This window comes from Alosa pseudoharengus, unplaced genomic scaffold (genome assembly GCF_046254945.1).
Source record: "Alosa pseudoharengus isolate Yale_2024_CS ecotype anadromous, Long Island Sound unplaced genomic scaffold, YU_APseudo_1.1 YU_APseudo_1.1_scf_24, whole genome shotgun sequence".
NCBI classification, from domain to species: domain Eukaryota; kingdom Metazoa; phylum Chordata; class Actinopteri; order Clupeiformes; family Clupeidae; genus Alosa; species Alosa pseudoharengus.
The window spans coordinates 5,218,771-5,231,839 of NW_027468689.1; the positions used below are offsets into that span (position 1 = coordinate 5,218,771).

The following is a 13,069-nucleotide window of genomic DNA, read 5'->3' on the forward strand; positions in this document are numbered from 1 at the left end:
GTCTTATATCCTTGTAGAATGGAGAGACAGAGAGAGTTGGTCTAGTTCAGTAGAAAGCAGTTGATACAGGTGCAATCAGTTGAACTGATTCTTTGATGGGGCCTAGATGAGCAGCTGGAAGATGATACCAGGTGCAAATCAAGTTAATTAGTCCATTGTGATGTCATCAGCCCATGTTAAGTCTATGGGGAAATTTTGAGCAGTTTTTAATTAATAGTTTAAAAAGTATAAAAGTTACAAAGATGAAAAATACAAAGCCCACATGTCCTAAGTAAGACCTACGCAACGCAGTTTGAATGAAGTTTCTACGTTAAACGGTTGAAGCTGCATTAACTGCGTTAGAAGAAGAAGAATAAGAAGAAGAAGAAGAAGAAGAAGAAGAAGAAGAAGAAGAAGAAGCCTAGGAAGAACAGTAGAGTGCATTTTCATGCACTCTAATAAGAAATTTTGGAAGAACAGTATAGTGCATTTTCATGCACTATAATAATAGCTTTTAAATGTCCATTTGAATTGTAGCCTTATATAATGCATTGGTGTGCATTTTAAATCCGAAACTAGAAATGCAATTCCAAGGAATTACCAGTGCATGAAAATGCTAAAGTTGTGATGTAAAATATCATGTATAGTTAAAACAGATAATACAGAGATGGTTACTACGGTGATGCTAGGATAGACATGGTGGTTGCATAGCTTAATAAAAGTTGATAGTTTAAAAGTAGATATTTGATGATAACTGAAAGTTGGAATGGCTCTAATGTTTGCTAGCAGTTATGCTAAGATTTTTAATTCTGCTAACCATGCTACTTAGCTAATGTTTTATAGCATTGCTAGCAATGTTAACATGCTAACCATGCTACTTAGCTAACTTAACTAACATTTTCTAGTAGTTTTGCTAAACATGTTAACTATGTTAGCAATGCTAACATGCTAACTATGTTAACCATGTGACTTAGCTAACCAAGCTTATGATTTTTAATAGTTATGCTAACTATGCTAACTAGCATTCTAACAATGCTAACTATGCTAACAATTTGACTTAGCTGACCTAGCTAATCATTTTTAGTAGTTATGCTAACTATGCTAACTAACATGTTAACAATGCTAACATGCTAACTATGTTAACCATGTGACTTAGCTAACCTAGCTAATCATTTTTAGTTGTTATGCTAACTATGCTAACTAGCATGATAACAATGCTAACATGCTAACTATGTTAACCATGTGACTTAGCTAACCTAGCTAATCATTTTTAATAGTTTTGCTAAAAATGTTAGCAATGCTAACATGCTAACTTTGTTAATCATGCTAACTAGCTACAGTGGGTAGGAGTCATAGTTGATGAAAAGTGTTGACATAGTTGATGACAAGTTAAAAGTTGTTGATAGACAGCTAGTGAATGTATATAGTTTAAAAGTTTAAAAGTTTAATGTAGATAGTTTAAAAGTTGTTGATAGACAGCTAGTTTAATAGATAGATAGTTTAATGATAGTTTAAAAGTAGACCGTTTAAAAGTTGAATGTAGAAAGTTCAGTGGTTTAATGGGTTACATTGTTTAACAGTGGATTATTGTAGTGAGGACTTTTATTTTGAAACAGTTTTGGGCAGAGGAAACAGTTGAATAGGATGTGTAGTCTTAATTGACCCAGATTGTATGCTTAAAGCCTGAGGCTGCAGGTGGCCTGAACACCTGCCATAGGATTCTAATTGCTTAATGGCCGTATTATGATGTCATAATCGGCAAAGTCTATGGGGATTTTTAAAAAGTTTTTCTTTAATAGTTTAAAAAGTATAAAAGTTTCAAAGTTGAAAAGACATAGCAGCTTGGTCCGTTTGAAGACCTACGTTATAAAGTTTGAACGAAGTTTCTAAGTTAAACTGTTCAAGAGAAATTGTGTACGGAAAAAGTGGTAAGCGGAATAATAATAAGAAGTTGTTGTTGATGTTGTTGCCTTGGAAGAACAGTACAGTGCATTTTCATGCACTGTAATAATAAGGAATGTGAGAAGGCTGCTATTAACTTTAAAGAGTGCATACAATCGAAACTATCAGCCTATGACGCAAATTGAATAGCCATGCCCGGTATACGGATGTCTGCTTTAGTTGACAGCATGGTAGGCTAACTATATTTTAATCGGTCAACGGAAGCTGTCCGTTAATGTTCATTCTGATTCATGTCCCTTGCATTTTGCAACTGCGAGGTCCATAGCAGGCGCCCCACAGAAATGTTTCCTTTTGCGAGTGAGATGCACGCTGCCCCCTCTGCGACGCGTTCGCCCCCAGTTTCAGAGCTATTCTAGGGCTGTCACTGTGGTAAACAAACTATATCCTAATAGAAAACTGATAGCTTTCCTGGTTAAATGGTATAAGCTAGGCCTATTACACAACATAAATTGTGCTGGCGACCCAAATAAAATCTCCTGCGACCCAGTCTTTGGGAACCAATGTTCTAAAGAGCACATCCCAATGGTATAATGTCCAAATCACTAGCCTTTGACTATTATCACCTAATAAAAAATTCTAAACAGGAATTTTAAACTAGGCTACAACATGTGTCTTGGGTGCTCTAATTTTCAACACCAAAGCTCCATTACCAGAAATGACTGTGTTCCAACATGATTAATGACTAAAACTGCGCCAGTCTCTGCCACAGTCTATCACATGTGAGGCAACCTCTCCTGTGAATTTTGACCAATAGGTGGAGCTCTCATCTAACTTTAATGGCATAATTTACCTCCACCTTGGCCTCTTTTCTCTGCACATCTTCCGCTAGCGAGACTCTTCACTTCTCCATGACGTCCCGCTCTCTAACTCACCAGATCGTCTTGATAAGACTCATCGTCCCCGAGCGTCATTCATAATCCCTGCAGAGTGATGTGGTCAGGCTGTGTGTGGGTGTATATGTGTGATAGAGCAATGAGTTGATGGCTACTCAGTGTGGAATAAAAGACCATTGGTCAGCCAGGAGTGCTGCCAGGGGCTCTCCCTCCCCCTCCTGCAGATACGGCAGCTCCATGTCCTGTGCAACAGTGCCACTCTTTTGCTATAACTTAACTAAGTCAGGTGAAGTCAGCACACTGAGAATATTTACCAACGTTTGAGCCTGAACAAAATGAGTAATATGATGACCGAGATCATGGCCTTTCTGTTGACTATATCTGGATGGGTACTCACAGCCTCTACTGTTGCTACAGACTACTGGAAAGTTTCCTCCGTGGATGGGACGGTCATCACAACAGCAACGTTCTGGTCAAATCTGTGGAAGACATGCGTGACTGACTCGACAGGGGTCTCCAACTGCAAAGACTTCCCTTCCATGCTTGCATTAGACGGTCTGTTCATTTATTTTTTTATTTATTATGCCTGCCATTGAATGTCTACAGTAGATTTGCAATTGAGTGTGAATTTATAGTTTACAGTATTTTAGCAAGCAGATTCCAGATAATTATATTTCTTTTTATGGGCTAATGACGAATCAAAACAACATTTAGTCTTTATTTTACTGAATAATCAGAGTAGGAAGGAAGAACCTGAACAACTCAATAAATAATTCATTTGATTGCAATTTCCACAGTGACATAACAGTATCTTTTGAGAAACATATTTAGACACATGCTCCAGTTTAGATAATGAAATATTGACTTTGATAAGACTAAACTTTTTAGGCTATTTAGTATCAGGCAATATTCATAGACTTCAATTGGTACACTATAATTTAATGCACACCATTCTATTACTTTAAAATATTGCATGAAAATAAAAGCACAATTTTACATATATTGGCAATTAAAAAGGCCTTGAAAAGTAAACGTTTTGGAAGTACACAGAGGTAAAATATGAGAATGTTGCATTTATTATTGTAAATTGAAAGCTCACTGAAAAGAAATCATCCATATAATCCAGTACATATTTCTCATGAAGACTGTTGCTTGTATTGTTTATTTGTTTGTTTATTTTTTACATGAAGTTGTGTAAACAGTATGGAGCATGTGGCATTGAGTAATAGGCCTGATGATTAATCTCCTTCATATTTGACTGCTACGGAGGGACATGTGTATTCTATGTCCTCATTATCCCATGTCTGGGAGAAATTAATGTAGGCCTATCCTGAAGCTATACACACCTTTGAAATGAATTACATGAGCGTCCTTAAACTTTGAAACCTTAAAACTGAACAAGCTTTTTTGTCTTTTCTCTCTCTGATTACTGCAGGATACATACAGGTGTGTCGTGGTTTGATGATAGCTGCCGTGTGTTTGGGTTTCTTTGGGGCTACTCTGGCCTTGGTGGGGATGAAATGCACCAAGATCGGAGGATCTGAAACAACAAAGGCCCGGATAGCCAGTGTGGCCGGCTTCAATTTCATCCTGAATGGTGGTATTTGTAAATTGGCTTTGAATGATTGTAGGAGTCTGTGAACCCTTCACTTAACTCATCCCAAGTTTATTAAAGGATGTGAAAAGTAACATTAGATTTTACATCTGATAACCTTCTTTTGGGCAGGTCTTTGTTCCTTGACTGCATGCTCTCTCTACGCACACAGGATAACATCTGAATTTTTTGATCCCTTGTTTGTCGCCCAAAAGTTAGTATTTTTCTATAATAACATCAACCCAACACACAAAATAAACCTCACTGTGCTCACAATGGTGTTAACATTTGTCTCGATCCCACCAGATTCGAGCTGGGTGCTGCGTTGTTCATTGGCTGGGGGGGGTCTGTTCTCTGCATATTAGGAGGCCTAATCTTCTGCCTGTCTCTAACAGAGGGCCTCAGTCTGAGGTAAGTCACTCAGACACTGATTTCTGCAGTCTGACGCATGTTCCAACTCTATGCCAAACTGAATAGCTTTTGTGCAATATATCATACAAGGTCCACTGTAAGAATGCTATACTATTATTGTTATTGTTGCTGCTGCTGCTGCTGTTGCTCTCTACTGCTTTAATAGTAATGATGATGATTTAATATTGATCCTTTTTATTTCAACTTATGCTGCATCATTACATTTGAGAATCATGACCACTATGACCAGTTAGTAATTAATTGATAATTAATTCTACACTAATGATTGTAGCATATAAAGCAAGTAAACAGTTCCTTCCTGAATCTAGTATATGCAAATATAAATATATTTTCCATATTTTCATGTCAAATATCCACATAGGCCTATTTGTTTTAGTTGGTAAGAACACTGATGCACATTCTTCTTCTCTCCCAGACACGCTGAGCGCTCCTACAACAGAGATGCCTCCTTCATCTCCATACACCAAAGGCACAACCCCTCCACCAACCTCCAAAAGGACCCCCAGGACCAGGGTGGCACATCCAGACAGTTTGGGAGAAACGCCTACGTTTGATGGCTGCCTAGTATACACAGCCATACTGCTATAGCAGGCTGAGAGCTATTCCTGCAACGTCTGCTTTGGAGTTCTCCTGTTTCACAAATGAGTACAGAACAATTGAGCCTCTCCATTGCCCGAAGTCAGAGATGAGAGAGAACAAATGCTATCTTGCTATCATAGGGGTGCTGCAACGCTGCATGCTGGACCGACACCATTTCAGCTTTTATAAGAAAGGATTCAGCAACATGCTGTCCGTGATAGTGTGATTCATGATAGACTTTGTGATATTTGGAGGTGAAATATAGCATGTATCAGTTTCAGTCCCATCAATACACTAGGAACACAATAGTCTATCTGATATTAAAGTGATTTTCATTCAAAATAAAAAAAAAAGTTGCATAAGTTTGGCAGCAAGTTGCTTTACAACAAACTTAACCACATTGATCTCAATAAAAATGTAATTGTTCCCACCTCTTTTGGGGCCTACCATCAAATGTTGGACCTCTATAGAAAGCTGAGAACCTGTAGTTTTCGTAGGAAACAGTCAAAATAACTGTGTGATGTACTCACACAGAGTTACAGAGGATAGAATATAGTTTTTTCTTTCTGCCGGATTACAAGCATCTCTGAACTGACCACATTTCAGCCCTTTAATTCTTTTGATATCCCTTAGAAACACAACTGAGCCATAGCACCAGGTCTTGTGAAGTTGTGTGCAAAAGTAGATCAATATAGAATGAAAATATGAGTGCTTTAGACCATTACTTGCCAAGGTATGCTCATGCGTTTTGTAAAATGCCTATGGAAACTCCCCATAGGACCTTTTGTTATCCAAAATGCATACTGACAATCAAATGCCTACTGTAGCAAGCCGAATAAACATGTTGCAAATGACAATTCAGTTAATGTGTGAACAAATATCTGTCCACAAGCTGACTAAATGAGCATCAGCATGTATTATGCCTATTTAGTAGGCCTAGGATAATAATACAGATTCTGTAGCCTAAGTCTTACTCCTTATAATGAAATTCATGTTTTTGTTTTCATAAATGTTTGCTGAAATCTACCCTAATGTAGGCTATGACCTAAGATCTGAGATGAGAACTGATTTGGAAGCTCTAATCAGTGAAGGGGTTTTAAACAAGTGTCCAAGTCCACGCACCCTGAGTGGAAGACAGGAGGAAAGATCTATAGCCTAGGCTATTTACCCAGGGAAACTGATGACAGATGTGTAGCCACATCACCCCCAATGCATGTTTAAAATCTCGTGCTGCAGCCAATCCATTGCCTAGGCTACTCGAAAACTGACTCGGAAATTACTGAAGTCCCAAGAGCAGCCGTCCATCTCCACCTGGTGATAAGTGGAAACCCAATACGCATTTCCGTTTTACTCCCTCCGGCTGATCACTTATGGCGCTGAAACATTCCCTCACAACACTTCCGTAAACAAGTATTGTGTGCCCCGCCGTTGCTGTTCAAGGAGAATTTGATAACAATCTAGCCTCTTCCCAATATATATTTTTTTCTTTCGTTTCAGCGCTACCCGATAAATAAGTTAGGCTGGCCGCCAGATGGCGATGTTGCTACAAACTAGCTGGGATTGAGGTGTGTCATTCAATTTTAGAGGCCTTGTTTTGCCATGATGCCATAGTTTCTGCCTTCTTTTTTGTTTATGGGAGGCCTACCAATTTATTAAAACCGGGTATCTGCAAAGATGATATGTTTTGTTAAAATTAGATTACTAGCTGTGTCCCCTTGTGTGTTAATCTCCTAATGACCAGTCCTATTGTTTATCAAAGAGATTGCAGATAATGCATTATCTTGGGAGAATTTTGCCTTGTCTGTAGTTGTTTAGGCCTTGATAGCCTTTACCGGTGGTAAAAATGTAATTTCTTCTGAAGTGAGTTTGTAAAAACCTTTAGGCCTAGCTTATTATTATTATTATTACGACTACTTAAGCCTCTGCACCTACTTACCCATCTTATTGGCCTTCTGATGTTATTAGTTGACGTGCTGCCCTCCAACACACTGAGATGCTTCTTTGTAGATGGACCAAGTCCACCTTGCTGTGATTAATGAAAGTTGTGACACAGACTTCCCCTCTTTCGGCACTCCCTAAGATCAGGTCAGATCAATAAGGGGAGTCTTTCATCACATTAGATCCTCATTTGTTTTCATTCATAACACTGACATGGATTTATTTCTAATAACGTTAGAGGAAAACTAAGAGTAGAAGATAAAAGACAGCATCGGCATCTTCATAATATAGTTAATAAGCGAGGTACGCCTGGGGCATGCAAAAATAAGGCCTCTTTGTAATATGTCTAAAACCAGCACGACCTTGGCTCTGCATTTGACCCACATATTTTGCATCACTGGAGAATGAGAGGTCGTTGGTTGAGTAATGTCAGGGCTCTGCATGTGGCCTAGTCTCACTGTGAACAGCCCACTGAGTGAGGTGGAGAGGAAAGGAAAGCTGTTTCTCAGGTGTTCAAATACAAACAAAAAGGGCAAAATCCTGTGTTGATGTTAAATTGAGCTCAAATATGAAATAGAATTGGCAAAGGGGAGATCTTGTTTTGAAATTTCCTTTCCGATAGGTAGACCATTACAACATACTTCTTCTCTTGCCATCCAGGCACAACGGACTATAAAGAGGTTCACTGGAACTGGTTGTGTTAACTTGGTTTGACTTGCACTCCCCTGTCCCAGGTGAGGTGATCCAGTGTTGATGCAGTATGTTGGTGCAGTGATGCTGACATAAGCATTTCCTCAGGCCATCAGTGGCTAATGTGACTCTGGGAAACTGCCTGGTCTCAGGTTCACACCAGCATGTTTCTCTTTGTTTTCTCCATGTCTTCTTATCGCACACACACATAAACACACACAAACACACACATAGGCTCTCGTGTCTGTCATACTCATCATACACACGTGTGGGAGAACAAGTTTAGGTGTGAAACCCAACCCTTCCTTCTCTCAGTGGAACTTGCCATCAAGGGAAACTCTCATTTATGTGATGAACAGGCAAGGTGCAGGAATTCAGGGAGAAGTGTAGAAAAGGTCTATTAAGGTGATAACAACATTTCGTTTGTAGTGTGAGTGTGTATCTCAAACGGTTTCCAGAGAGGATGAAGATCCGCGTGGTGCAAATCTGGGGCTTCCTGTTGACGGTCCTGGGCTGGATCTTCATAGCCTGCTCCATGGCCATGGAGGGCTGGAAGGTGACCTCCATTGGCGGCCAGGGTGGAATGTCAGTCCTCGACGTAGCCTGGTACTGGTCCAGTCTCTGGAGGACTTGCTTCACAGACTCTACCGCGGTCACCAATTGCTATGACTTCCCTGTGCTCTGGTCAGTAGAAAGTAAGTTGGAAAAAGCCTCAGGCCGTCGCCTATGGTGCCTATAGTGCTACTGACAGAGGTATTCTCAGTCATTTAGTAATTCTCAGTATCACTGTATTCTGTCTTCCAAAGTCCAACAGACAGTAGTGATTTGCAAGATAAAATGTAAGAATGAAGTGAAGTTAAGGCTTTACTGTAGTGGTGATAGTACTGCTCTCTCATATTCAGACTACATACAGATTGTCCGGGGCCTTCTCATGGGAGCGCTCACGACCGGAATGCTGGGGTTCATTCTGAGTCTTCTGGGGATGGAGTGTACCTACATCGGCGGCAAAGACAAGGAGAAGAACAGAACTCTCTTTGTTGGTGGAATCAGCCATTGTATTGCTGGCAAGTATTCTACTTCTAATTTGGGGAACAAGGAATCCTAGAATGTGTTCTATACAAGTGTGTAACAGTACCAGGATGAGAGCAAGTATAAGCGGGTCTGACTTTATCCCTCCTGTGCAGGAATTGCAGCGGCCTCTGGTTACGCAGTGTATGCAGTGTATGTCTCAGCTGAATTCTTCAATCCTAATTTTGATGGGCTAAAGTAAGATTAAATCATTTACACTGACATGTTTAAAATAAGCATGGCCAGCTACCAGTGCCAAATATTTCTCTGAGCATGAAAACGTCTGTATTTTCCCCCAATGATTCCAGGTTTGACCTTGGCACGCCACTCTTCCTTGGGTGGGCTGGCTCTGCTTTGCACGTGGCTGGTGGTATATTCCACCTGGTCTCAGTCTATAAGATTTGGGCTCTGGCATACAGGTGAGCACACACTACTCATTCACCTGTGGACTCAGTCTTTAAGATTTAGGCTTTGGCACACAGGTGAGCACAAACTACTCATTCACCTGTAGACTCAGTCTTTAAGATTTAGGCTCTGGCACACACTACTCATTCACCTGTGGACTCAGTCTTTAAGATTCAGGCTCTGGCACACAGGTGAGCACACACTACTCCGGTGCTGTGTGGGGAGTCATATCAGAGTTAGGGCATTACAAAACCAGAGTTTTAAGACATATGCTGTGACAGTGTAAAATCCATTTGTACACAACTTTCACAATACGTTTGTGGATTGTTCCTTCAGTATTATTATGCTGAGCACTAATACTGTATCTGGGATGTAAATTACGCTGCTGTCTATTATATATGTGTGTGTTTTCTGCAGCGCTCCTGTCTTGGTCGCTCCCCCTCAGCCTGTCCAAGAGGATGGTCCAATCGCCTCCACAGTGTTCTCTACAGTGTCTGAGATCTCCTCGAAACCGTCCTCTGTATCTGAACTTTCGTCAAGGACCAATCTTTCAACCGTTTCCGGTATCACAGAAAAGACAGGGCATTTGTCAAAGTCCAGACGCTCCTCAAAGTCTGACCAATCTGTAAGATCAAAGATGTCTGAGAGATCAGACAAGTCCCGTAGGTCAGAAGGGTCATCTCGCTCTTCACGATCCTCCAAATCGGGGAGGAGCTCAAGGGACACGAGATCAGAAGGGTCCACAAGTGAGCGAGCTTTATTTATTAAAAACTCATACATATAGAACTCTTCAGAAACATTCAACAGTTGCACATTTGAGCTCCAGTATTGTGGCTTGTGTGAGTGAAGATAACACTAAGGAACTTCATTTTAAACATCAACATTAGTCTCTTCTTAGTCTGACACCAGCTAAATACAGTTTTGAGAAATAATTATATTTGTAAATATTATGAAATTCAAGCAGCAGGATACACGTATGATTAGAGGGGATGCATCCCTTCTATTGAAATCCGAAAACGTCTTCTTATTATTATTTTTCTTTTTACCTTTTTGTGCGCGCTATTCAGCCCAAACCGCTTAACGTACAAATTTGGTTGAAACACCGTTCCGTAGATCTTCCAAGGATTTACCGTCCTATCCATTTTTCATTTTTGAGAAGTTTATACTTTTTGAGATATTTGTAATTAAAAGTGTATTTTTCCCCCATAGACTTGAATGGGGGCTGTGATGTCATAATAGAGCCAGCTGCGCTCGTTAAGTAGTTCTCAGAGCAGTTCCCAGGCTAATCAGAACACTGGCACAGGTGTCACCTGTGAGGATTCCAACTGTCTCAGCTTCTAAGCATACAATCTAGCTCTACCTGAACTACACATCCTGTTAAAGTGTTTCCTGTGTGTCAAAATAAAAGTCCCAGCCATATCTCATGCATTCAGCATTATATTTCCAGAACGGCTTGACGTACATGCTTCAAATTTTGTACGAGTGTTTTTATGGACTCAAAGATGAAGTGAGTTGAAGTTGGAGGTTGAAGGTCAAATGTCAAGGTCAAAAACACCTTGAGTGTGATATCTGAAGAATGCCATGTCACACAAGATTCAAATTTGGTTACTCCAAAAGCACCTTTGCAGGTATCACAATTACCCTACCAACCAGCTAGCAGCAAGCTTAACAGCCCCACCAACACCCTAACCAGCAGACTGCATCCCCTCGTGTAATTCCTCGGAATTGCATTTCTAGTTAAGATTTTAAATATGATTACAGATAGCTTTTGCTCACAGCCATGGGACATCATTTGGACCTTTTCAATGTCTGTATTGAAAACTATTTTCTAAATAAATTATTTGCGAAAAGTATGTGCTTTGGTTCCATTTTTTTCCTATTCTGAACTCTTGCATCGTTGTTATTCTTTAGATTTTGTTACTTAAACAAGGACAACCACGGTCAAAGTGAATCTTGTCTTGACAAAATCCACCTGTCTAGGTTCAAATTTCAGTTTATTTTTGTCTAAAATAAATTATATATTATATAAAATAAATTATATAATATAGCCGCAAGCGGCAATGGCGGGCCCGAGCACCTGCGGGCCGCAACCTGTGACATGTCAGAATCCAACAAAGCACCGACGTGGTGAGTTTCTAAAATGTACATATTTCATGCGTGAGCTATTGGTTTTTGTATTTTATTTTCTGCCACATTTCCTCGATTGGCCAGGTGGGGGCGTAATGCAAGGCAGGCCCATTGGGTGTCATCATAATCATAATATATATTCACCTGAGAAATTTCAGACCATTCATTTTAAGCAAAGAACATTTCTGATACACTTTTTGGTTGGCCAGATGGTGGCACTATGTTAGGCATTGAAATTACACATGTGAATATCATCACAATAATGATATCCAAATGTTTTGTAAACTTTCAGATCAATCACTTAAGGCATTGTCCATTTCTGGCACATTTCCTGCTTGGCCAGGTGGAGGCGCTATGTCAGACAGGCCCATTTGGTGTCTGGATATCATCATAATCATGATATCTATTAACCTGAAAAGTTTCAGACCATTCACTCAATGCACTGTGATTTATGACACATTTCCTGTTTATGTGGTGAGATATTAAAATGATATCAAATATATAACTTATCAAAAATCCCTTCACAATTTAACATCAGCAACATCTTGGCATAATGTTTGCCAAATTTCAAATGAATCTGACAAACCGTCTAGGAGGAGTATGTTCAAATTGATCATATGACATCAGTATAATTGTCATTCTTTCTGTTGCCAGTTGGTGGCGCTATGCCAAACATGCATTATGGGCATGTCAATATTATCATTAACATGGTCTTCAATGACCTGTGAAATTTAAAACATTTCAAGCCATGCATGGTGAATTATGACACATTTATTGTTTATGTGGAAGGGTATTAAAATTAATAATTTCGCCATTTCGTCAAATTACAACATATCAAAAAAAAGCTTCACAATTTATAATCAGGAACATCTCGGTGTCATGTATACCAACTTTGACATGAATCGTATCAACCGTCTAGGAGGAGTATGTTAAAATTGATCATGTCCACAACGCACAAAATCTCAATTACCTCACTTCCTGTGGGTGTGGCTAATGGCATGTTAATACAAAAGTTGTTTGTTTTTGGGAGTTACATACACACACTAAATTTGGTGTGTGTATCTAAAACTATATGTCACCGTGACATAAGGGGGCGCTATGGAGTTCCTGGGCAACGCCCGGTGCCAAGCTTTTATCCCTGTCTATTCACTGTATCACTTGATGTCATGCATTTCACCCATGGGAAGCACCTCTTTTGGCATCATGATTCATTCATTACATATTTCATCACATATTAGTCTGCACAAAATCCCAAATACCTCACTTCCTGTTGGGCGTGGCTAATGCATTGTACATATGAAAGTCATTCATCTTGGGGAGATACAGACACCTACCAAATTTGGTGTGTGTAGCTGAAAGTATATGCCCACCACGGGATCAGTCATCTAAGGGGGCGTAAGGGGGCGCTAGCGAGTCTCTGGGCCATACCCGGGGCCAAGCTTTTTTACCTAGCTGCTTTGTG

The 13,069-nt window shown here is 39.9% G+C and overlaps 2 protein-coding genes across 2 annotated transcripts; both read left to right on the forward strand.

The window, feature by feature from the left end:
- Window positions 1-3,109: 3,109 nt before the first annotated feature.
- On the forward strand, window positions 3,110-4,863 carry cldn10a (claudin 10a). Its single transcript, XM_076302557.1, has 4 exons — window positions 3,110-3,329; window positions 4,210-4,371; window positions 4,501-4,582; window positions 4,675-4,863. Exons 1-4 carry the CDS (start codon window positions 3,110-3,112, stop codon window positions 4,781-4,783), a joined length of 573 nt encoding a protein of 190 aa, XP_076158672.1. The 3' UTR covers window positions 4,784-4,863.
- Window positions 4,864-8,259: 3,396 nt separating this feature from the next.
- On the forward strand, window positions 8,260-11,333 carry cldn10e (claudin 10e). Its single transcript, XM_076302558.1, has 5 exons — window positions 8,260-8,702; window positions 8,910-9,071; window positions 9,192-9,273; window positions 9,384-9,494; window positions 9,898-11,333. Exons 1-5 carry the CDS (start codon window positions 8,471-8,473, stop codon window positions 10,262-10,264), a joined length of 954 nt encoding a protein of 317 aa, XP_076158673.1. The 5' UTR covers window positions 8,260-8,470; the 3' UTR covers window positions 10,265-11,333.
- The last annotated feature ends 1,736 nt before the right edge of the window (window positions 11,334-13,069 follow it).